Raw genomic sequence first — 26394 nt, 5'->3', positions numbered from 1 at the left:
CACGCCTCCATCAAAACAAAGCACTTAAAATATACATCAGGTGTTAGAAGGGTTTTATTTGGTATATATAGTGTGTGTTAGTAATATAGAAGCATGTGCTAGATTATAATGGTAACACTGTAAAAGTTAGCTTTTACGTGGATTTTCCGTTTTTCTCTCCTTTTTTTGATTTATTTTTTGCATCCTCGGCTCAAAGAGCTTCAAAGTGACACGACTAGGAAACACTTCTGAAAGCCACCTGCCTTACTGCCCACCCTTTAAAAAAAAGGAAAGAAAAGAAAATTTAAAAAAATTTCCAAAGGAATTGCGAAGTAAAGCTAAGCACCCCGTAACTCCGATTACAGAAATCGAGTCACCCAAGGGCGAGGGCAGGGAGGAGCGAGGAAGAGGAGGACTCGGACCAACATCTCCTGCTCCTCCTGGGAAGGTACGACAGCGGATGCACACACCGGCATCGGAGTAGATGGGCGAGACGGAATGTCACAGAAACCAAGGGGTTTTGAACGGTTTGGGTTTTAAAATTTTTTTTAAATAGATTTTTACATATAAAAAGCAAAGCTACGGATATCTTTTAAGTACTGCATGTATTTGTCTACACGTAACAGGTGAGGCTGCAAGTTCAGGACCTCAGACACCCCCTACCCCCCCCTCCATATTTACAGGATAAATGACAATAAATACAGAGCCCGCACTCCGAGAGGCAGAAGTCAGGGTAACACAACAGCAACCTCGCTCTGGGATCCCTCCCCAGCCGCTACGGCTGCTGGAAAAAAAAAGTATACAAAGGTCCCAATCGTAAAACACTGGGTTTGTTTACGTCTTTTTAAATACGGTGGGAGGGCTTTACAAGAAGCTAAAATGCAAAATTAGATTTTTACAGTTTAATAGAAATGTTTCTGCATGACCCTACCGCTCTGTTCTTTAAGTAATTAAAGAAGAGGGTTATCCATTCTCACTGGCTAAAAGCAACAAGTCCCACTTAACTCCTTCAATCCTGAGGGTCAGCAGCAGCAGAGCTGGTGCTCATGCAGCCTCGCTGAGCCAAACAGGGGGTTTTAGGCAAGACCCGTGTTTCCAAATCACTGATGTGCACTAAAACCGATAGACCAGGAGCCTGGGAGCTGCTGGAGGCTCCCGGCGAAGGCGATCGTCAGCGTGAACCGGGACGATGCACGCAGAGAGAAGGCGGTGAACGTTTGCAAGGAACTGAGGAGCAGAGAAAGGAACCGAACGCCATAAACCCAGGATGCGACTTAAATCAGGGAACGGATAAAGAACCGGCTACTGCAGGTGCCAGGATCAAGGCTCCCACCGTGCTCCACCAAATCCTGGCACTGAGCGGCTTAAATCCTTCAAGATTATTTGCTTTACTGGGGTTTATTGTACAAGATACTTTTTATTTCCTTTGCTGGGTGGAACCACGCTTTTCGTTAAGGACCACCAGACCTGCAAGAACGCTCTCCACCCCGCTGGGATCGCCTGTCCCGCCACGGGAGGAAAATAGCACCTTTAGTCATTTGGCTTTCTGGTAACAGGTTGTCTCTTGCGGCAGGTTTCAAGATACCATCGTCACAGACATCGTATAAAATTGCTCCACGGCAGGGAAAGAGTGAGGTCTTCAGCTTTTTTTAATTTATTTATTTAAAAAAGCACCAGAAGCAAAGAGGTGAAGGGTGAAACAAGCTTCTTCTCAGGAACAAGACACTTCCAACGCGCTTTGTTGCTGTTGTCATTTAGGTGTAGCTGGAAGAAGGCAACAGTGGCCGATATGAACAAGGAGAATCCAACTACCTGGAGCAGCCCCCCAGAGTCTGTTAGGAAATGCTGGGAGAGAAACCTAGTTCTTATTTTAAAAAAAAAAAAAAAAAAAAAAAAAAAAAAAAAAAAGGTTTATTTGAAAATTTACGTGGAACCAGTGCAGCTAAAGCTGAAGGTTTTCATCGTGAATTAAGTAGGTGTTATGCCTACCAGTGATGAATGAAAATTTTTAGATTGGCAAGGAAGAGCAACGTACCCAGGTGAAATCCTGGCCCCACCAAAGTCTACGGGACGGGAGCAGCAAGATTTCCACCCAGGTGGGATCTCCTCACCTTGGCTTCTCGCGTTTCCCAGTTCGTCCTGCACTTCGCTAAATGCCTCATTTTTGCTACGGTTTGCATATATTTACGAAAAAGGCAGCTGAGCAAAGGGAGAAAGTGAAGATATCTGCGGAGAAGAATGACAGGCAGAGAACTACCTGTGTCCTTTATAGCAAAGGGTGCTTCTGGAAGCACCAGCACGCGTGTCAGCGACCGCGGATAACCAGGGCTGGAAGACGGGACGTGGGTAAGACGCCAGTAGGTCCAAGAAACGTCATAATCTTTCTCTCTTTGATGGTGATTCTTTTGGAAGCTAAGAATCTAAGAAAAGAATTCATAAGGCTGTAGTCTGACTTGCCTTTTGATCTATTTGGCTCCGTAAAAAATAATAAAAACTCTCTTTAAATAACTTTGCAAAAGGCCCGTATCATCAAGGGAAGCCCTCCAACACATACATCAACTTGCTTTCACAACATTAGCTTGTAATTCCACTGCTGCTGGGATTTTAGCACACAGACAAAGTGTTAAAAAAACAACCACCACCAAAAAAAAAACAAAAACCAACCCCTGCTTCGGACACAAAAATCTCCCCGGTGTTCGGTTCAGGGTGGGAAGGGTACGAGGACTGATGCTTCACCCAGCCTCCCCATCGCGCAGTGCTCACACCTGCAGAAACTCTACCTCACTTGCATGCAACCTGGCTGGCTCGGCCGGAGGGGCGGCCGCGGTCGGGGTTGTTCACGAAGGGAGAAGGGGGAAGGCGAAGTCAGTTGTGTCGCTGGAAGCGACGTTGCTAAGACAGTATCCGAGTGGAACAGAGAAGGACTTGTTTAGAAAACACAAGAGTTATTTTGCACACATGGACGACGACAAGGCTACTTAGTTTTTCCAACATACTCCTTCCTCCCCCACCCTCCCTCCCCCTACAAACAACAGAGCGAAACAAAAAACAAAAAAAAATCCCTAAGAAATCCAGGTAAAATCCTTGTCGTTCTCCCCAGAGTTGTCCTGCTCCTGCGGAGAGTCGACATCTTTGTCATCATCTAAAATAACATCATCTTGTGACATTCCTACGTCATCCTTCCACTTGATGTCGTCGTCGTCTCCCATCTCCTCGTCTCCTTCCACTTTGATGTCATCTGGGTCTTCCATGTACTGGCCTTCCCCGGGGTAGCACTCGTCTGGAGACCCTTCTCCTCCGTTGTGGTCCAGGTGACCAGCTATGCCTCGACCAGAGCAATCGGCACAAACTCCGTGGCGGCGAGAGCCGTGCTTAATCCCCACGCTGGCCGCAGACATGAACACTCGGTTGCACACTTTGCAGACGTATTTTTTATCTTTGCTGTGGACCTGGAAGAGGAGAATGATCAGAAACGTTAATGCCAGTCGAGACGGACCGAGAGCTGCAGGGAAGGACACGCTCCCCTGTCCTTCTGCAAAGGCAAAACCACCGCAGCCCACGACTGCAACCCGAGATCGTCACGGGCTTTCATCGCTGAACTTAAACCCACCGTGGTTAATTCAACCCTGTGACGGTGTCACACAATGGAAAATCCTTTTGAGACTGCCTTTTGATCACCAAACTAGTAGTTTTGAGAGGAATTTTTATCACTTTTTTTTTTCCTCCCCTTTTCTTTTTGTTTCTCTGGGGTGCAATAGTTGCATTACACCATCACCGTGAGGAAAATCTTACAAAGGAAAAAAGACCCCAAGCACCAGTTCTCTGCAGACCAGAGCAGAACAACCCACAATCAAACCGGTGTTAACATCACGCTAATTCTGCCGTCTCGCTCCTGATCCCACTGCTGCCGAGAACCAAAGAGTAAGAGCACCGTTAATGCATTCTGTATCTCTACAAAAATGCAGCCGAATGCACTTCTAACCTTATTTCTGACTACTATGGGGGCTGAAAAAAGGTTTGTCACAAATGTTTCTGTTCTATAAATCACGCTGCATTTTACGTCCGAGAAGAACAGGCATACAGAGCTACCACACTTACAGAATAAATGGTAAATGGGAAAATGCTCTGCAGGATACCAGAAATCACTTCAAGATTCAAACTTCACTACACAATGAGCAAAATTACATACTCTGAGAAGCACTAAAACACCTGATCAGAGGTGAAATCTGTCGCTGGCTACTTTTGCCATGTGTGGAAGGCAAGAAGCTTGCTCAAAACGTTCACCTGCTCCTCTCCCAAAGGCAACAGCCAACCAGTGCAGCGAGAACGCCTGAATTCCACCACGAGGAGCCTCTCATTTATATAGATAAACAAAATACATATAAAAAACACATATAGACACATATATATAAATAAAATTAATATATAGACTAGTTCAGGTAGAAGGGACCTACAACAATCATCTAGTCCAACTGCTTTACTTCAGGGCTGACCATATTATACATATATATTTTCTTCTTTTTTATATATATATTCTTTATAACGCCACACCAGGACAGCCCAGGAGCTCGCCTTGGCCAGTGCCCTGTCGCTGGCACTGGTCAGCAGGAGGCACTTTGGGAAGCGGTGTAGAAGTAGAGAAGGATCCACCTCGTGCTACGCTGTTCAGTGACCAGTGATTTGGGGTTGTCCGGAGCAAGCCGTTTCGTGCAGACCATCAGCTACCAGAGCCTCTGAGCACGTATCGCCAGTGCCTAATCCTGTTTTAAACTCATTTATTCTTTTCATGCTCACAACAGCCTGTAGGAAAGGTTTTGCTGGTTAATCATGCCTTGCGTGGAAAAGTCCTTTTATTTTAAACCAGCTGCCTGGCAGGCCAGGTCCCTGCTCCTGCCCCAGCACGGGATCACCCGCTCTCACGACCGGATTCTCCATAACCTTTGGCTCATCGCTCATCCGGAATACCCAGCTGAGCTAAAGGTATTTGGGAAGAGGACAAATTGACCCATCTTACCCCCTCAGCCCTCACTACCGCAGGACTCTCACTCAGGCTTTGTATCACACCGGTCCCAACCGTGTTCAAAGCCTGCGAGCTCTTCTGATGTGCTCTGGCTTCAGGTTCTCCTTGCTCTGAGCTAGTCCCCGCGATGTATTCTTCAACTGCATCAAGCAAAGTCATTGTATTTTTTTTTTTTTTTTAAACTACGCGTAAGCTTTTTTAAGAGCACTTGGACAGGGCTGGTCAAAGCCATCTAACAGGCTCAATAGGTATCGCTCATTTTTAACTGCTAGAAGAATGATTTTCAGGCATCAAAAGCTGAATAGGATTACAGAAGGTGGACAAGGGTGCAGAATAAGGGCTAAAAGAGCTATACAAAAAAGAACTTATAAAACAGGTACTAAACCGATGCGTAATTGAAATATCTGTTCAAAAACTGATCACCTCTCTCCCTCTTTTCCAACACTGACAGCTCAGTCAGCATATTCGAAGTGAACCATATTACTGGATGCAGCTGAGCAGAAATTAATCTTATTTCACTTATTGCCAAATTAGTAAGTATTAAACCCAGAAATGGCATTTGGCCCTCAGTATCTGAAAAAGCCATTAGAAAGACTGTATTCTAACTGACTAAATACCAATATTCCAAGGGAGAGAGGGGGAAATGTTGTGCTGACAATATCCTAAATTTCGGGGGGGGGGGGGGGGGGGGGGAATAAAAAAATTTTTAAAAAAAGGGAAAGTTCTGAGAAATAAAATGATGGAGGCAACCAGCTGGCACGACGAGGTGCTCCCTGCTGCAAAACTAGTAACAGAGCTTGAAATCTGTGTGCTTGCAGCAGGACTAAGCTCACGGCTTGGATCTGCCTCCCGAACACCAGAACCCCAACACCCCAAGGAAATAATCTCGGGGAGCAGGCAGTCCCCCGAGCAGATGGCTGGGCACTCATCCGAATGGACACGCACGCATGGAAGGAAGCGGTGGTAGATGGTGGGGTTTTGAACACCATAGCAACTCGTCACGTAAGCCCCTTGATTGTCCCGGTGCAAGGGGCCGGGGCTAACCACCCGCCCGGTGCCGGCAGCACCGCTGTTTGGCAAGCCGTGCCGCGCCGCCGGCATCTGCTGCAAGTGGACAAGTGGCTTCCAGCTGACGGGGCAGCAGCTCTTCCCAGGAAAAGGCACCTGCTTTTGCAACAGCAGCGGGGACAGAGCAAGCTGCACAGGCGGTGTAACGCCTGCAATAATAACCAAGTTCGCTATGGATTTAAAAAAATAATTAAAAAAAAATGAAATAATTTTTTAAAAAGCTACTGCAAGGAAACAGAAGCTCAGCACGCAAACAAAACTGCTCTTTCCCATCTAAATTTACCCTGCCAGTTTTAAGCACTTAGCAGTCACTTGTGATGCTGCGACAGACCAGGTAAGAAAGTTCAGCACGTGCGGAGACAAGTCACTTCAAACTAGAACCAAGAAACTTTTGGTTAAGTGGTCTGTTGTTTTTTTTTTAAGCTGCAAACCTCGAGGTTATTAGAGGGGTAGCATTTGCTTCTGGACACAGCCTCTCCACTGCAACGGGGCAAGAAACCTCGGTTTATGCTCTGCCACCACACTGAAGTATCCCTTGAGATGCAAAGATCTTAGAAAGAAAATCTTGTTTTTACTTTAATATTCCAATTCAAAGAAAACAAGTGTTTCTATTCAATTTAAATTTTATATAAAGACTATAAAAATATGCTTTTTAATTTGAACTAAACCAACTAAAATAGTCCCTTTTGTCTTTGGTTATCAGCTGAGGAACTGAGAGAAACATGGGGTTTGGTATGTTAAACCTACTTCCTTTCCTACACATTATTTTTATAACACGTATTTTTATTTGACGCACACCAGCATTCACCTTTACAGATTTACCTGAGAGTTGACAATTAAGCCCTAAAATGCCACACGCACCGGAAATAAGATGAACAGACAAGCAAAGTGTACGAATCCAGCAGTTAATCTTGCCACAAGCACTTCAGACAGCCTGCACGACCGCTTTTGTAAATGAAGATCACACTGTCATTTGCATATAAGAAAATACCCCTTTTTGCCACTTCATTTCGAAAGAAACTTCAGATAAATAATGAAACTGGGATTTTTCTGAGGCCTTACTTACAACAGTACCCAAAAACCACCCCAAATCCCTGTCCTTTTTTCTTTAGTGCGTTCATTCCAAGATACCTCGGAGTAATTTATGGCTCTTTGGAAATGAAAACAGATCGGTAATGCCAGTGTTACACTTTTTTCAGGAACTGGCACTAAAAATTTGTAATCCAGGTGGTATTTTCTAAACTAACTTCATTCCTGACATAAAAGAAGTCATACAGAGATTCAGACAGATGTATATCCTCTCCTCTGTGTGTTCACAAATAGCTAATTTCATCTCCCTGGGTGTACAACAGAACTTGCACTCAACAGAACCAAGTCCCTCACCTAGACTGATTCCAGCAGAAAAAAAACTTGAGACTTGAAATTAATTTGCAGATCACCTCAGTTTCACTCCTGGAGGGTATAATGCATTTTCCTGCCTTCCCCATGGTACGTAAAGATATGTTGATTCTCATTAGTATAGAAATTTATAGAGCAAGAATAGGAACTGCAAATTTTACTACACTTGAACCAAGCTGCATCACTGCTATTAAATTGCCTTTGAAGGAAGGTATGCAAGGGGACGCAGGCGCTTGCAGGACTGGGATGAGGGAATTAAAGTTCTTTGTGGCTTTTTGAGAATTACAACCAGGAAAACATTAACTAGTCTAAGCACACCTCCTCCAGTAAGATATTCTTTACATGCAAAATTTAATAGATAATATAAATATGATATATATAGATAATATAAATATGGAAAAAGTTATTTAAATGACCTCCACAAATCAATTCTTAGTCACTGAAACTGCCAACACTCATGATTATTTTTTTTTTTTTTTAACATCTCACTGTATTAGAACCCCACAGCTACCATCCCTAGTATTTAAAAAAAATTCAGGTTTTCTCTACAGGCTTAATTAGAGGGGCAACAGAGCTTGCTGGCACGCATTACTGAAATAATTACATAGAAACTATTTGCTCTTCCACAATATCACCTCTATACCAAGCGTTGAGAAACCACTTTAGGATGGCAAATTAATTCTCCCCTGAAAACAAGCAAAATTTGGCTTAAACTTTTGTTTCCGAAGAAGTTGTGAAAAGCCAGACAATGGCACCAGCCAGCCTCCTAGTCGGTTTTGAGCAGCTGTCTTTAATAAGGCATAACATTATTTTTGATAACTAAGCATTGCCAGACCAGAGTAGCTTTGCCTCCAATTCTTCTCGCTGAGCGACTTATTTTAAAGCTTTCTGCATCGAGTCATTCAGCCTATTAAAAAAAAAATTCCTTTTCCATCCGGAAGACAGCATTAGCTATTCTACCTCCCGTCCCTAACGCCCAGGCTCTCCCCAGCAGTCGGGGCTGCCTGGGAAGGAGAAGGCTGCGCTGGAGAGCGAGGCTGGCTCAGTGCCGACTGCTTCGAGGTGCAACTCAGGAACCCTCCGGCTGAGCTCACAGAGCAGGCGGAGGTTAGCTCTGGATGAACAGGCAGCAAAACACGGGCCCTTTGAAAGGTGGGGGAAAAAAAAAAAAAGATACTGGAGAAGCCTTCAGAGGAGCCCCAGAGGGGAAAACAAAATACAGACCTAAACCAGATGAAGCTCCTGTTATCTTTAACCTGAACAAATCGGCTGTTTCCACCCAACGCCCACCTTCTTACCAAGGTGTGCCGCTTCATGTGCTCCCGGCGGGTGAACTTCTTCCCACAGATCTCACAGGGATAGGGTCTTTCACCCGTGTGGGATCGCATGTGTCTCTTCAGGATGCACTGATGCATAGCTGAAAAACTGCAGTACGGGCACTTGAATTTCTTCCTGATGACTGTGAACTCGTTGACTGTAAGAGAGCAAGCAAAACACCCAGATTACTTTCAGAATGTCTCAAAACAGTCAGTCTTCTCGTTTACTATTTCACTGTGAAATCACACTCTCACCTCTTAACCATCTACTATTTTTTTTTATTCCTTATACTACATTATTGCACTTATTAAAGCTAAGAATTTCAAGTACCTTCATCAGAGAAGCTTTTGAACAAGCCAATACACAAACACGTAGCAACAGTCTGCAACACACACTGCCTAATGCTAGCTGAATGGCAAATAAAGAGGGTTGACAATCTGCTATAATTCTGGTTTATTATAATGAATGATCCTAAATATCAAGATCTAAAATTCTAACACTATTATTTGTGGAAGAAGTAGCTGGCCGCAAACAGAAGACCACAAACGTAACACCCCGACAGTGCCATGCGCTTCAGTTTTATTTATGGGGCGATGCAAGAACATCATCACACACGCCAGGAGTATTTCAGTGAAGGTGCAGAGGCTAAGGATTACCCAGAAGAAACAGGACAGTTACAACAAACACAGGCTACATTATCCAACTCAACTAGTATTACCATTGCGGCATGGTACAGAAACATAAAGGGATGCCTATGTTGAATTACAGCACGACCCTTGCAAGCCTCCTTACAAGACAACTGTATATAGCCCTTGATGGACTTTTTTTTCTGTCCCCCCCAATCGTATTTTGCTGAACTAGAAAAGGGATGAATTCTTTGAAGTCGTTCTGACATTGTTGATTCTTTTCTTCTTGTCATCTCCTTAGAAGCGCACTGAAAGCAGACCCAGGGGACGCGTACAGTATCGACAGCCCAAGGGTCTAATTTGCCAGAAGAATGCACATGGCAGCTGTGTTGGTATTTCCTCCTCCAAACAAAGTGAAAGCGCAATATGCAAAATACCGCAGGTGAAAGCAGAATATTTGCTATTCCCTGAAGACATCCACCCACTACAAGTTTGGAAGCAACTGTCCACGTAGGTACGATTTTAAATCTCCACCTTGTAATAATTCTATTGCTTTCCATTAGTATGTTAATTTTCACCCACTTTTCTCCTAATTATTGTCATTTCTCAAAGCAATATATTGTTTACATAACAATGAGGGGGAAAAAAAAAGAACGCAAGTTCTAGTTAATCACTTTAAGTACACTATCGTGTATGTAAATGGCTCTCGGTAGATGAAAACAGTCTACGCAGGAGAGCTAAGGGAATAAGGGAAATACCAGAGCCACTATATGGCTTCTAACATACTGAGTACTTTGCAATATTTTTAGATGCTTATTGAAATGTTATCTCCTACGAATGCCCTGCTAGCTGAATGCACACTGCACGCTCTCAGTATGCCGCAGATAATGCCCCGGGAGTTACACTGTACACTGAAAACCAGCTACTTAGAAATGGCCTTTTTTAAGGAAGCCAGGAGGCCCATGTCCTCGGTGGTGTTTACTTTAATGCCCAATTTGCGGGCTTCTTTTTGCCTTTTAACATTTACTTTGTCTTGCATTTGCAATACAGATAAAACAACGTGAAAAGGAACCACGTTTGTCACTCATGTAAAAGTGCAAAACTGCCTGACGCTATTAAGAGACATCTTTAAACAGGGTGACACCACCCTTCGCAGTCAGAACAAACATCGCCACACAAGCTCATCTTAGGAAAGCGCTCTAAGGAGTTTTTTAGTGTTCTAATGCAGTTAGATCAAGATCTTAAAGTTGTTTTCTTAAAGATCTTCAAGATCTCCAAGTTCAAGACCTTAAAAGCTGCCACAATATGACTTTTGCCTTCACATTTGTTTTGACTGTTTGGGATTGAACATATCCTCCACACAGGTAACTGTGGAAAAAATACTCCCTTTGATGAGCAGTTTGAATTGGATCTAATATTCTTATATTCTTTTCTTGTGCTCCTAACTTGCTGCTTTGGGCTGCTCAGCAACTGCGGTGGTCCATCCTACAGGTGCTTTTTTTTTTTTGGTGGTTTGGTGGTTTTTTTGAGCACATTTGTAAAGCTGTGAACGAAGACAATTTTCTAGCCTAAGGAAAAAAAAAAAAAAAAAAACAACAAAAAAAACCCCAGAGCCTACTCACCACTCACCTGGGCCACGGCTGCAATACTTACGACTGGGAAAGTGAATGCTAAGACTATTTTATTCACCCACCAGTAAAGATTCCTGTGATCAGGCCGAATTTTGAAGGGCTGGTTTCCAGTGGGTATGCACACATGCACTTGTGCTGCTTTGGGAACCCCCCAGAGCAGAGAGCTCAACGTGGCCTGGTGCCCAGAGCCTTGTGCAAGCTCTTGCTGATAACCCAACAACTCGGCTGGGCTGCACAGCCCTTCTCCTACCCCATGCCTAACTTCTGATCTACAATAGTTTAGGTTGTTTTAAACAAATAGAATATGAAAACTCTTTCTCTTCTATATTACAGGAAAAGTATTTTTTGCTTTATTTTCTCCTTTGGATTTGACACCCCTTTGTCTATGCAATCAGAGGCAAGGAGCCCACTTACTTCCACAGGAAAGTCTTAAGCAAGTATCATTTTTATGATACAAAGCTATTTATGATAAATACGTTTCCGGTTTGATCTTGTAACGGCTCCATTATTAGTGACAGGCCACACAAAGACTCATGTTCCCCAGGATCACTATAAACCTATTACTGTGGAGTCTAGACAAGGTAAGCAAGCTATAAGCTGATCAAGGGAAGTCAAGAGGGGACATGTAACCCTCCTTCCTCCAGTCCAAGGCCATGTCCAGTACTAAACACCACAAACACGCTATGTGTGCAGACCACAGCTTGCAGGACAAGCTGCTCAGCAAGTCAGGTTTAACCACCTCACTCTGGAAAAAAAAACTGACGTGGAACTACAGTAACCAGACACCAAGATTATGAAGCAAAAGTGCTTTAGAGAAAAGAATACCTCAAAATCCCTTATTCCCCTACATCGCCAGATTGTACCCGATCCCGTCATTTCCTAAATGACGGCATGCCTCCTCTCAGTCGCTGCCCGTACCTGTCCCTTCACTTCATGGCTGAGCTCCTGTAGAAGCTGAAAAGGCAACTCCCAACCTTAGGTGCACAACCCGCACCATTGGCACGCTACTTTCACACGCAAATAGCCAGCTACACCTTTATATAAGTTTCCCACACATAAATGTATTTCCAACAACATATTCGTAACACTTTCTGATTTCAAGATCCCTCACGCTTACTTTTGCCTGTATTCATCCTAGAATGATATACTCGAGAATAACATTTTCAGTTCCTAGTATGCTTGTATTTAAAAAGTCACAGAACACTTTTTGCAGCTCTAGTTTTATTGAAAACTATTTTTTCACCAAAGAGCCATATAGTTAGTTCTTGTATCTACAAAGTAAACACCTGAAAAATAACCACATTGTTAGAAAAATAACTGTATTGCAGAGTTAACATTTCACAGTACTGTTAAATATATGCACCCACAAGTACATATATTTTATGAACAACATACCAACTTTGGTATGAGTATAATCTTTTGTCCAAATGACAGTATTTTCTAGAGCTTACGCATAGCAGCATTAAGGTCCTAAGAAATAATCTGTAGCAAGATCATCCAGACCATTAACAGTAGTGCCATAGATAACTAGCTACTGGACACAACTATAGGAAGAATAGCACCAAGAAATGGAGAACGTCATACAAACAGTGCCATAGTAAAAATCTGTGTACTTAACTTCACCCAAATATTTACAGAAGATGTGCATTTTTTAAAACCACCACAATAATACTTGGAAAAAAGCCTTTGGTATTGTCATCTCAAGTAACTTTACTTGTTTTGCTGAGGTTGTTAAATGAAATAGGCTCCTACATCCCTGACTTGAGAGAAGAAAAAGCACTAGTGATATACTGCCCGATAGAGCTACTTTGTATTAGCTCTGTAAACCGATATGTAGTTAATAATCGCGGAAATACTACGCTCATTTGGTTATTACGAAGAATTCACAAACTTTAAGAGAATTCTTGTCCACTTAATCCTCATTACATTTAAGGTTATAAATAGCAAGGTGCAATTTAACTGTCAAACTTACACTTTCCATCATCTTCCCCTGCCATTTTCTAACACAAAAGTCCTGCTTTTAAAAAGTTTTCTACACAAACTCTGTAAGCCTCTGCTATGTTATACCCTATGGTTCTAACATTTTAAAAAACCTACTCCTGATCCTGAAGGGAAACACTGGAAATTCTCAGTGCTGAATTCAGGAAACACTCTGATGTACAGGCCAAGTAAAATACTACTTAAACCTCTATTAGAGAGAATGAGTTGACCCTACTATAGAAAAATAGTTCCATGTTGAATTAAATTCTCAAATATAAGAAAAACAAACAAACATGAACTATTTTAGTGACTAATAGTACATGACTAATAGTCATTAACTATTATCATGTAACGAAGCCTTTTAAAAGTTGCTGAAATTACTTTTCCTGGCATCTTACTTTTCCAATTCAGACAAATTCTACCATGCTGCTCCCAAATTTCCAGGTAAGACTCATTTTGGTCACAACTTTCTCTTCCAGCTCAGCTTTCTCCTTCCTTGCTTGCTGGTTATTTAAGAGTGTAATAAATTACGAGGCAATTAAACTGACATCTGTAACAAGGGAAGCTGACAGACTATAAACTATACACATTCACAGACAGCCGTGATCCACAATGCCAAAGATGTCAACGGGAACAAGAGTGAAAAAAAAAAAATATGAACGTGACTTTGCAAAAAAAAAAAAAAAAAAATTTAAAAAGATGATTGAAATACGGTGTACTACGCTGATTATATAGGAACATATTCTCAATTCTGACTGCACCCCGCTCAAACGAAGAGTAAGAACTAAGCCAAGCAGGGAAGCTCTGGCTTCCCAACCCTCAGAAACCCAGCCCTGATGCGGCACGGAGCCGCCCCCCCGAAGCTCCGACTCACAGCAGGAATGGGCAGAGCAGCGCTGCACCAGAACATACCTGCTCCCTCTCTACGAGAGCAAGGGCAGCAGGAACCGACTGATCTCTCATCTAGCTTTCCACAGGAAACAGCTTTGCAAGAAACTCTCCACTGGGGACCTCCAGGCTGCTCCAGTCCACTTTGTGCACGACCAAATATTTCTCATTTTTGTCTCCCTGAGATGCAACGCTATTATGAGAAAGAACTTTTCTGAAGAACTCTAAAGATCATTTGTAGAAGTTGCTTTTGTCTCCTCAGCTGTCTCTCTCGCACGTTAAGGAAAGCAACCCCACAATGCTAAAGCTCACGCTGCTGGCAAGCTGTGTTGTACACAGCAGTTGGGAAGCACTATACTTAATTATGCTACTTTCATTTCACAGTTACTGTAATCTGGTTTTGTATGTAAATATATAGCAAGAGACACAAAATACTTAATCTTCTAAAAAAATAAATGAATTTCATATAATAAAATAGGAATAACAGTAAGACTTCTACCCTCCAGTAACAACCATTACTGATTTTGTACACGCACCCTAAGTTACAATTAGATCTTCCGTGTGAAGTCTTCTCTCCTCAGTTTCAACAACATACATTCAGTTTGGCTAACTTAATTATATAAAGCAAACAAGTCAGAAAAATTTACAGAATTCCTGAAAACCACAGCCATACTCCAGTATATTTTTTAAAAAGTCCTAGAAGTACTCAAACATAATATCAATAAAACATACAAGCCTTGCGACAACTTTCAAGCCCAAATAATATACCCTGTTGCACATATGACCAAGCAGCATGTTTTTCTCCTTTAAATGACATAGAAAACCAGACTTACAAACAGCTTACAGGACTGAGCAACCCAGCGCTTTCACAGCTCCTAATCTCAAGCTGAAAAACCCCGAAATGCCCGAATTGTCTAATGGACAGAGCACTAGACCAGAACTCAGAAGACTGAATTCTATTATTAATTCTATTGCTAACACACTCAACAAGCTGAGGTACGTTATTTTCCCAGGGAATCCAAGGAAAACATCACCATTTCTTTTATAAAGCACTTTGAGATCTACTGATAAAAGAAGTTTAAGGTAGCGTAAGCACACAGCATGATCACACCAGTAAGATAGCCAAAGTGCCCATTATATGGACTGACAAGTTATCTTTGCACAAAATTCGCACCGTGGCTGCAGTTACACAGTGTCTGGAACCAGCACATTATCGACCTGATCAGCTTTGGGGAGTTACTCTATTGTATTACACCCGTGGTACGTTTATTTGCAGCACGAGAACAAGGGAACAATTTGCTTTTCCTAGTTTAAAAGAAGCGTCTCATATACACAACAGTAGCTACGCATCCTCAGGATCCTCGTTTCGTCCTACACTGTCCAAAAGCTCAAACCCGCCCAGCTGGGCAGAGCCCAGGAAACACGCTTTCACGTGGTTAGTGAGGTTCTTCTGGGTACCGAAGCCCTTGCCACAGAAGAGACACACAAAAGTACGCTCGTTCGAGTGCACAGACATAAGATGCCGGTTTAAGTCTGTCTTGTCTCGAAACAGCTTGGCACAGTTAGGACACTGCATCTTCTTACAGTTGAAGTGGATGGTCTTTTCATGCCGATCCATGTTGGATTTCAGAGTGAAGCTCGCAGGACATTTGGAGCACTGGAAGCGGGCGAGCTGGCCAGGAGGCACGCTGTCAGCAAGGGCAGGCCGGGAGCAGTCAACCAAGTCGAAGGGGAGAAGCATGGAGAAAGCATGCTCATGGATGTGCTCCTTCAGCTCTTCAGCACGCTGGAAAACCCTCCTGCAGAAACCACAGGTCAGCCTCTTGGCTAGGGTTGAATCCAGGAACAGGCCATCAGCGGTTATGTCCATGTCTTCAGATCTCGACAAACTCGTATCTAAAATAGAAATACACATACACACATACAAATCAGTGTCTTCTGGTATAAAATAATGATAGTTTAGAAAAAATATTTTTCTCTCTACTTACCTGAATCAGAGTTATCAAACTGCCAAAGTGCTAAAAACCCATCATAAGTGGCCTGCAAATGAAAAGCACACTTAAGTTAAGGCAAGCATCTTTGTAGTTAGTGCTCAGACTCCCATCTTATCATTGCCTTCACCCCTTCTTTAACGGAGGCTCATCATTTGACTCGGCAACCCTATTTGCCTCAGCAACCCTATTTGCCTTTACAAAGCTTTCACTGTCCAAGCAGCTAAGGTAACTGGGCCGTATTTTGCAAGATTTGGTGTTTAAAGACAGTAATCAACATGCCTATTTAGGTCCCGGGTAACTACTCAGTTTTCAGTCTTGCTAAGCATCTGTAGCTCCCACTCAGGCCAATGGGAAAGAAACACTGGATAGAAAATGTCTAGCAGATACAACAGAACTGGAAAATTTTCCCTTAGCCCTACATAGCTACTTTTTCTTTCCACATAGAAAAGCCCATACAAAACAAACACCTTCTGGGTAGTTCCCTTTATGCAATGCTCTCTGGCATTGCTGATCCAAATTATAAATAAAAGCTGATTTTTTTTTTCATAAAGCATTTGCAGTATGCCAGCGTGTGGCAGATGGCAACCCTCTATGAGGCAGAGGCATGATGCAGCCTGGGCAGGTCTGCTGGGGACCGGGCAAGCGGCTACCAGCCGTTCTTACCAGCTCACTTTCCTCTAAGGTGACTGCAAAGGAAAATCTGTGTTTCCACCCATTTGTTTAATGGAACTAAAGTCTCATTCAAAAATATTAAGAAGAAGAAATGCCACAGAAAGCTATGGATTTTATGTCAAACTCCTGACTCCTGTAATACAGAAAGCCAGCCTGCTTCTATCTGAATTTAGACAGTTACAAGAAACCCAAAGGCAAAACACCAGAAGTGGGCAATGGATAGCTGGGGTCTCAGCTATCTTTGTGCCGTTATTATACTCTTGTATGCAATGCTTTGCAAACAAAGGGATTTACAATAAAAAGGGTATGTATACTTTAAAAAAAAAAAAAAACCCACGGTTTTTTGAACACAAGTTCTGTTGAGGTAAGGCAGAAAGGATAAAATTAGGACAGAACCAGCCCTGACCTCAACAGACTTCCAGTTTTAAAATAACCTATATTTAAAAAAAAAAAGTGAACAGATCAAAGTATAAGGTATTACAGTATTTCAAAGTACTCCTAACAGGGGAGAATTTGATTTAACAGATACCTTTGCATTTAAATTTCTCTGCATTTTCCCCTCCGATCTTACCTGGGTTGAGGAAGGCACCTCTCCTTTTATCATGGTTTCTGGTGACATTTCACCAGAAGAGCAGATCTCGGGGGGGCTCTGAGTGGCAAGGTGTGATGAAGGCAGCGGGGGGGATGGTGCTTCCACTTTGCCATCACATTCGCCCCTTGAACGATTCAAGTTGGTGCCAGGCCCTGGGGAACACAGGAAACGAATCTCACCCACGTGAACTAGCACCAGCTGGTGGTTTTAAAAAAGGCCTTGCAAAGGCAGCACACCAGCACTCGCAGCTTATCTTCTGTCAGTGGGAGGGAATGCAGCAGGACAGTGATGCCAGGCTTTTGTTTGTTTGTTTGAAAACCAGCCTCCCCACCCAGAATGCCTCGTCTGTGCATGATGTGTGTAGTGGGGTTATATCGCGTGGCACGGTCACTAAAGAGTCCGTCGGGAGAAAGCAGCACAAATATCCAGAGCAATCGCATTTCTGAAAGACACCTCTTGGAGAAGCACTGTTTCAAACACATACATTTCAATCTTTAAGTAACACACACACAAACTTTATTCTGCTACTCACTTGCTTGAAAATATATGTCAAAGCTTCAGATCTCAAGATTTGACCGTTATTTAACATAGTTACTGTCAGTCCTTGATCTCAAAGTGCTTTACAAAAGATCGGAAAAAACATTCCTTTCATTCTATAGCTAGCAAGCATGGAAGTTCAGATATTTGTACAAAACTATTCAATTATACCTGACAATTGTTACATTCTAAAAATCTATTGTAGTTAAAAAGGAAAACATTATTTGTCCAGCCGAAGCAGAATCGTGCCCTCTTGCCTACGCTGCAGCAACAGCCAAATGGTAAACAATATTCCCGAAACTGCACTGATAATCAATGACAAATCTATGTACAAATAAAGACTGTGTAATCAAGGCCGGCGCACATTACAAGTTGTTAAACGAACTTTAACAAACACCTTGACTGAATATTGGAATGACATATCGAGCAGGTCATTATTTTTGAAAAGCAAGTAGGCGAAATCAGAAGCAAATATGGCATAAAAGTAAACAAAGTCATACTTAAAGCACTCGATGCCCTAAAGGCTTTTTTATTTCTTACACAAAAGAGTCTGACTGAAACCTTTATGCATATAAAACCCACACTTTTTAATGCAGCTACAAATAACAAGTCAAAGTTTATACTATGTCCAAATACAATACACTGTGATCTGGGTCACAACAAAGCATTCGAGTGAAACCACACAAAGGTTTCTAAATGTGAACAATCCCAAATCTAACTTTTTATCAGCTATCAAAGGAAATTCTGCTCTTGTGCCGCAAGCTCGATGTTTGATTTACCTTCCTCTGCTTTGATCGCAGATTGAAATCTTTCACGACTTAGTTAACTCTATTCAAGTGTGATAACAATACGTCAAGTTTTCACTCTGGTGGTGCTCATCTATTGCTGTTGTAATTTAAAGGTAGGACAACAAAATGCTAAAACCCTGTAAATCCAAGATAGGAAAAAATGGGGAAACAAGTGAATTTGTCAGTGTTTCCTGTTAGAAACTGTTAGCAGGAATCCAGCTCTCCAGGTCCGCAGCAGAATTCCTGCCGAGACATCCACAACGTTCCTTTTTTTCCCCCTGAACATCCCAAACTGACTCAAACTGCCCTGCTTACATTGAAGCTATACGCTGTGACCATGGACAACTTAGAGGCACCTCTAGGTTGCACTTCCTTAAACAAACGGTATTTTAGTGTACAGTAAAGATAAGCCAGTGGGGTCTGGCTTGATTAATTCTTTATTAGCACCTTTACAGAATTACACGGGTTCCTAGAGAAACTATGCACTTCTTAAAGCAAAAATTAAGGGAAACAAACGAGCAATGAAATAGAGTAAGGAGGAGCAATAAACTCAATCATCCAACGTGAGCCACGAAGATGTACAACATAAAGTACAAAGATGATTTTTAAAACAACAATTAATATTTATTTGGTTTCAACATCTGCAAGTAACACAAGAAGAGAAACCCGCATAAATGACCCATGCTTCGTACATGCAAACACAAACAGCACCTGAATTTACGTTTTGTCCCATTCTGACTAGTACTATGAGAAACCTTTTTCCCTCCTAAATTTGTAGTGAAATGAATTTAATTAAAAGCATTTTAATTTCTAAATCAGAAATCAAAAGCGCTTTCCTTCAGTCAGCTTCGCATACAGAAGATGATGCACTAGTTTAGCAGTATTTATATGAATATAGTATTCTCTGACAGCTAGACAGTAAACCTGTGGAAAACAGAATGGCAAAGGTAGTTATATCTCATTTAAAATTGTATCCATTCTCCCCTAAATCTTGGCTTACCACGTACAAAAATTCCGCGCCAAACTGAATACCTTTAAGTCCCTCTTGGGAAAGTTGACCACTGTGTAAAATGTATTCCTTTAACATCCAGTGCAAGTATAAATTATTGGCTCCAATGAACCACTAACTAAAAATAACGTATTAGCTGGTTTGCCCAAAAGAAAAGGGCTCTGTGTACCATGTAATCACTTGGACAGCAAGCTTCATAGGAATTGCTTCTATAAACAGTTTCAGTTGCAACAGGGTAAACAGGAAAAGCCAAACTTAGGCATATAAAAAAGTATGCAATGTACTATTCTGAAAATGTGGAAGAGTCGCCCTTTAAGGTAGTCAATCACCCCAAAATCTGAACGTTTTCTGACTTTTTTTTAAAATGAGAAAACAAGGATGTAAACTAACCAACTCATTTTCTAACGAATATTAAAATTCTCGTTCTCTTGATTACACTTGGCAAAACCAACTACAAACATTCAGCTAAAGCCTTTGAGACTTTTGTAGATGTGGTGTAACCGTACGGAACAATGCTACCAAAGTTCAGCATCATAGATGAAATAAGACAAGCATTATTAAAGCAAGGAGCTCAACAGAACAGCATTGCTGAAGCTGGAAATCAGCAAAGAATAACCCACTTTTACAGACAAACCATGAAAACATGTAAAGACGAGGAAAACTGAACCTCTTAAATTGTCTTATCTGAAAGACATCCCCACCAACAAACTATGCAGGTTCGATAACTAATGGTACCCAAGACAACCTCAGCGTTACCCATGAATAACTGACACGTACTTTTTTCTGCAAAACCTGCATGTTCTTTAGGTTTCTGACAAGCACATGAACAACGTCAGTCTTGATCATACACCACGAACGTGAAATTCTCAGAGCCCTTCAGCTGCAGGTTATCCGGCAACTGTGTCACCCAAATGGCCAGATATTTACATTTTCCCTTCTGATTGTAAATTAGCTTGAACTGGTTAACTTTAGAAGTGCTGTACTTCTGTTTGACTACATCATAGTGATACGACACCCCCCCACACATCCCAGGCTTCATTTTCCATCAGTGGAATGTTAAGTAATTTCACACCTCATACCATCATTACAATATATGATGAATTAGGAAAAAAGAACATGGGGTAAAATGAAAACCTTGGGGTATCCTCTATTAACTTCTACAACAGTATGAACTACACGGAAGAAAAATGAAAACTCATAATGTATGCAGTAACTTGGAGAGTAACATCCCCTTAAGAAACGGCTCATCAGACTTTTAAATGCGTATAATATACTCTTCGGACCTGTCCACCTCCATTAAGTCTATTCCTCCAGAAAAGAAAAATAAACGTTAACGCTGCTCCTTGAGTCAGTTCCCTACTGTAACACTTCGTAAGAGAATATGAAGACAATCTAGTTATAGCAGTTAAGATTAAAAACACACTTCACGTTTGTTTTTTTTTTTAACTCAAGAGAGATTGATCACTTAAAAATCTTGAAAATAGTGTGTTTCCTTTTCAAATCAGACAGATGAAAACTACCACAGACTGTGCTGGTTTTGGTTTTAAAAAAAAGATTCTTGTTCACTGTGCTCCTGCCTACTCCCCCACAACGCTCCCCTCCCCCCCCCCTTTTTTTTTTTAATATAACCCAGGACTTAAAATGACTCAACATCCTCAAATTGTGTTTGAAGAAAAATGTGAAAAACACCTACAAAGCTAGCACCAGCCTAGACTGTGCTTTTAGATCTCCAGAATCTTCTTACCACTTGCTTTAATGTCATTTTATACACTGAAAATTCTCATTAAACTTGATGTCCTATTGTATTCAGTAATGACCACTTAAAAGCAAGCGACTGTTGTATCAGAACATCTTCTTCAAGTGATTAAAATAAATCGATACCTGTGAATCTGAATAAGATTAAAGAAAAATATGTCCCTTAACTCCCTGCCTCTGTAAAAAATCCTCTTACCAGGCCACAGCCACATCCACCCACTGGTGTGGGAGCTACAGACCAAGTGAGCAGTCGTCTTTTTGTCTTACACAATTCACTTTGCTTCCCTAAAAATGAGATAACTGAAGCTTAGCTGAATGAAATTCAAGTAATAGTGAGAGGACTGGAAAACAGGGACCTCAAATGCAGGCTGGAAGGACCTGCTGAGTCAGCACACCCCTCAATGAGCTACCACTTACCCCCTTTTCTAAATGTATCAAGCTTTATTTTAAACCCAGCTGGTCTTCTGCCTACACCATGCCTGTTCCCGAGCTCTGCTTCTCAGCTGGTTAGGCAATCTCTAATTTCTAGCCCAAATTTATGACTGCCTTATACTCATTTGTCTTTACGCCAAGTGGTCCTTCAGCTTTTGAGTAAAATCTAAAATCCTCCAACCAAGAGAAGGATGATGGATAGAGGGCAGCCCCGTCGTTATTCCAGTTTATCATGACAGAAGATGAAATCGCTGATTTCACCTGTCACGAGTCACAGATCCGAACACGCAGTGCATAAATCACCCTCACAGCCGTGCGTCGATCTACGCTCCCACCCGTCCCGGTGCCAGCTGAGGGCACTCTTCTCACTGCACGCAAGCCTGGCGATTGAACTGCTGCACAGGATCTTTGCTATTTCATTGCAACGAAGGGATTTTCAAGCCAGGAGCCTAGTTGGAACCATCTAAATCTGATTTAATTGGAGATCGTTCAGTAAGCGAACTACTGTGGAAGTAACAAGAATATTGCGTTAGCAATTCTCCCCCAAACATTAAAGCTGCAGAATAAGGTAAAAAAAAAATTGTTTTCCTCTAAATTTAGAAAGATTTTTAAAAAAATAATTCTACTGTTCAGACACAAAAGTGAAAAGAGATACTAAGACTAACATTAAGTTGTGTGGTTTTTTCCCTTTGTTGTACAACCCAAGTGACCATTAAAAGTTACCTATTCTTTTGCCATCAAGGAAACTAAAAATAAGTATCTTAAGTGAACTCTTCCTTCTATTTAGTTGGTCAATTTTCTCAGTATAGATTAAACCTTTTCTGCTGGAAACTAACACGTGATACTCAGAAAGCCACTGCTTGCTCTATTTTATGCCACAAAATCCAGATATCCCCATCTTCTGAGAGCATTATTAAAATACAGCATTAATAATTTTTCTTTCTTTGTGCACTGGAGAATCGAACTATTTTATGATTGCAATGAAGAACATACACAAGTATGCTGAAAAATAAGCTGTCCACACGTAATGGTACATATCAGCTGTCTCCAACAGATCACCAGTAGAAAAACATTCATTTCCATGAGTGAGTATAATAAAACAATCAATAGCTGCTCATTACTTAGACAGAGGTCTGAAAGTCAACAGCAAGTAAAGATCACACGATCTACAAAATCACAACTGTTTCTACAGACACAGGAGTGACAGTCAAGCCTCCCTTCAACATTAGGCAATTTTGGATTCCAAACCTTTGCAGCTACTTCTTTTACCATAAGGACTCAAATACTTTGTATTTTGTTTGTAAGTACCATTTTGCAAACAAGTAAAAGAGGAATTTGAGGACAAGCACTACGTACACAGACACTAAATACTTCCTTCCATGGCTTCAGCAGTTAACACTAAAGTTGGATCAATACCAGACACAGGTTTCCAAATTTTATGGAAAGTGGGATTAAGCAGGACTTAAAATTGGATATAAGCATATCGGTAGTAATAAACAAGACAGTGACCTGCATTTTCTTCTCACTAAAGATTTTACTTAAAAGTATCAGTAAACAGAAAGTATAAAAACACAAACTTACGAGAGAGAGAATGTGTGCCTTTGGGCAAGTACTCAAACAGCAGAGAACTATCCTCTCCCAGCATGTCGGCTTTCAGAGACAGCAAACTGTTCTTACTCATGAGAGCCGCGCGCAGGTTGGCGACGGTGGCAGCCTGGAGCGCATCCTCCTTCTCCGGAGTCAGGGGCTGAGAGATGTAGCTGGCTTCCCCGCCGATGAGGGCTTCGTCGACGTTCGTGTAGGGGTCCGATCGCTCCACTCTGCTGTCAGAGCTGCTGGGCTCTGTTACTGTCACATCAGCACCTGCGTGACAAAAGATGCCGTCAGAGACGCAAACAAATTCCCGAGACGGCGCACACTGACCACACATGCCTGTCTAACCATGGGCCCAAATAACTGAGAACCAGGAACTTACCACCACCTATTTTGGCCTTATTGTCACTTTTCACCCAAGAGTGTTGTTTCTCGCCCCCCCCTTTTCCAAAAGTCTGAAGCCGAACTTGGCCGTTCAGAGGCTGGATACCAAGCCGAGGGTTTCTGTTCTTCCAGCCCGTGCCCATCTGCCCCATCAACGGGTCCTACCTTCCGTACCATGCACAAAGAAGGCAGGGCAGAGGGAGAGAGGTGTCCAATAACTGGGTAAAACTTATTTATTTATTTATTTTAAACTAAGATTTCAGGATAGTCTGCTAGTACTGAAATTACGTTCAAATGTTTAAGTTCTGGTTTTTCCCCATAATTTTACTCCTGTAGTCCAAATTTCCCTTCTTTCATTTCTTCCCCGTGATGAAAGTTTTGAAAAATCCAGTAATAAACAGCCTACAATAGCGGTCTGCTAATTAGTACAAATCCCTTGGGGTCACTTATCTGAAAAATACACAGTAATCAGTGGTTCCCAGCATATATCACAGGGTAGGTTTTATACAGAAGTGATACAGTTAAAAACAAAAACCAAAGACGCAGATTAGCCACTTTACAACAGGTAGCTACAAAGAAGCTGTATAAAAACATAACAGACTATTAACAAAAACATCAATTAGTGAACCCAAACAAAAATGAAAAAGCTATGATAAGGTTAATTCCTCCCTGCGAAAATACCTTTTATTTTTGTATTTTTGGGGAGGTCTAGTTAAAGATTCTCTCTTGGTTGAACTTTGACTCTCTTATACTCTTAAATAATTTATGTATTTTTATGTGAAGTGACTCATATTCCTCTCTATTCTTCACACGAAACAAAAGAATTATCTACAAAAAGGGCTGTTACCCCATTCATAAAGTGCATAAAACAAACTGCAATTACCTACTCCAGAATCTGCAGCAGCAGAACACAGCTGACATGCTCAAAACCCAGTCAAGTATCTGGCAAACAGGGCTAAAGCTTCCCAAACGGATGCCTTTGTAGCATTGGTACTATCAAGATGTAGAGGGAAAAAAATCCAAATCCAAAGAGAGTGCTTTGATAATGAGTGATCAGATGGAAAAAGAAGCTGTTTTGCAGATCCTGAACACTTTATTGCCTCCTAGTTCAAAATACCTTTAAATCTACTTAATGCAAGAGGCAACTATTACAGTTCAAAACAGTGGTATGACATGTACAAAATTAACCCTCAGCTGCTTTCACAAATTCATCTCGCACTCCTCAGGGCAAGGAGTCCAGGCGTTGTCCATACACACCACAGCAATAAACCTATTGCCGTACAGAAGGTTTCACAGCTGCGGAGCTTCCGAGGAGGGATGAAGAAAAGAGTGGCACACTAGCACTCGCTTGTAGCGTTCAACAACTTCAAACCAGGGCAAGACATCAATCGGCATAGCCTTATTAAAAAAATGCTAATGAGGACACTGGTACAGTGCCTACCTCCTGTAGCCTGGAAAATGGCTAAAGGAAGATCATTATTTTTATCTCCATTTTACGGGTGGTAACTGCCGGAGAAAGGTGCGGTGACTTGCTCAAGGTGTCCAGCCCACGGAGCCAGGATCAGACAGTGAATTTCCCGGTCCCAGCCCAGGGCACATCAGGTTCCTTAACATGTTCAGATTTACTTCACTAAGCTGTACTGTACTGCCAGTACCTCTTGCTGTTAACTTCTTCCACTTCCTTTAAAAAACAAAAAGCCTCAAAGCAAACAATAAGGAAAAAACAATCATTAGCAGAGTACTCCTACACCCCGGAGATATAAGGAATACCCAAGGCTGGGGCCTACAAACACAGTAGCAGCAACTATGTGAACTATCAGAGATGCTCTCTCTCTAAATCAAACCATTTTCCCTCCTCCATCTGTGTTCTGCTTGTATAATCTCATATTATCAGTTTTATTAAATCTTAGCCAAGCAGAAGAATTCAACTGCTTTGAATTTTTCCGTATTTTGTCATCCCTCTGTTACTGAGCAAGTGGTTAACAGGTATATACGTTTTTCTAGATGATAATGAAGTTTGTTTTAAAAGCAAACATTTCTGCATAACGGGAAATTACAAGAGCTTAAAAACCAGCAGCTGTTACAAAAGGTGGCAAAGAAAGTAAATTCTCGCCCATTAAACTGGTAATGTAAGAGACAGCTTTATCAAATCAAAGCCATGATAACACTGCTATTCCTCTGCTCCTCACCACCTACATGGCAAATCACAGCAAATAACCTGGGCCAGAAAGAGTGTTTGTCAACAAAACGGTGCTGCCAAATAACTGGGCAGGCAGTAAATCACCGTGCGTTCTCTCCCGTCCTTTTTCATAGCCAATTACAGATGCTGATTGACAGTTACCAGAATCTGTTGCTGCCTGCTGCACATAAACAGTAATTGCTAAAACACACGCAGATTAATTGTAACCACAAGACGACATTAAATGTTCCTCAAAAGCCAAGATTAGAGACAGACAGTGAAATAGAGGCTTTAGAGCTTCCAGTATTTATAGCTGATGTAACCTAATCAAATACACATTAAGGCAAAATAAATATCCACTTAGTCACATAAGTACTAAAATACTCTCAATACACCAAAACCCAAAAAATGAAGTTCCTCTTCACGGTGCTTCCAAAACCACTTCTCTCTTTTCTCTAGAATACAGCTTCTTTTAACAAGATTTAGCCAAAGAATTGCATGAATCAAAAGTATCCGTCACTGCCGAGTAATCTAAACTGTTTACTACAGTGC

General features: G+C 41.7%; 1 protein-coding gene across 6 annotated transcripts in view; it reads right to left on the bottom strand.

The window, feature by feature from the left end:
• Nucleotides 1–1636: 1636 nt before the first annotated feature.
• ZBTB46 (zinc finger and BTB domain containing 46) overlaps nucleotides 1637–26394 on the bottom strand; it is a 56554-nt gene continuing 31796 nt past the window's right edge. For 5 of the 6 annotated variants that reach the window (XM_075516879.1, XM_075516882.1, XM_075516883.1 and 2 more), the window contains 6 exons: nucleotides 23268–23549; nucleotides 17145–17317; nucleotides 15896–15947; nucleotides 15492–15803; nucleotides 8764–8939; nucleotides 1637–3428 (listed from right to left, as the gene is read on the bottom strand). In XM_075516879.1, the coding sequence (XP_075372994.1) occupies nucleotides 3042–3428; nucleotides 8764–8939; nucleotides 15492–15803; nucleotides 15896–15947; nucleotides 17145–17317; nucleotides 23268–23549 (1382 nt within the window). In that variant the 3' untranslated portion in view covers nucleotides 1637–3041. The remainder of the gene's footprint in view (nucleotides 3429–8763; nucleotides 8940–15491; nucleotides 15804–15895; nucleotides 15948–17144; nucleotides 17318–23267; nucleotides 23550–26394) is intronic. The other variant, XM_075516884.1, reaches the window with a different exon arrangement.

This window comes from Mycteria americana, chromosome 14 (assembly GCF_035582795.1).
Source record: "Mycteria americana isolate JAX WOST 10 ecotype Jacksonville Zoo and Gardens chromosome 14, USCA_MyAme_1.0, whole genome shotgun sequence".
NCBI classification, from domain to species: Eukaryota; Metazoa; Chordata; class Aves; order Ciconiiformes; family Ciconiidae; genus Mycteria; species Mycteria americana.
The sequence above is the reverse complement of the archived record's forward strand: the minus strand, read 5'-3'. Positions and strand labels throughout refer to the sequence as shown.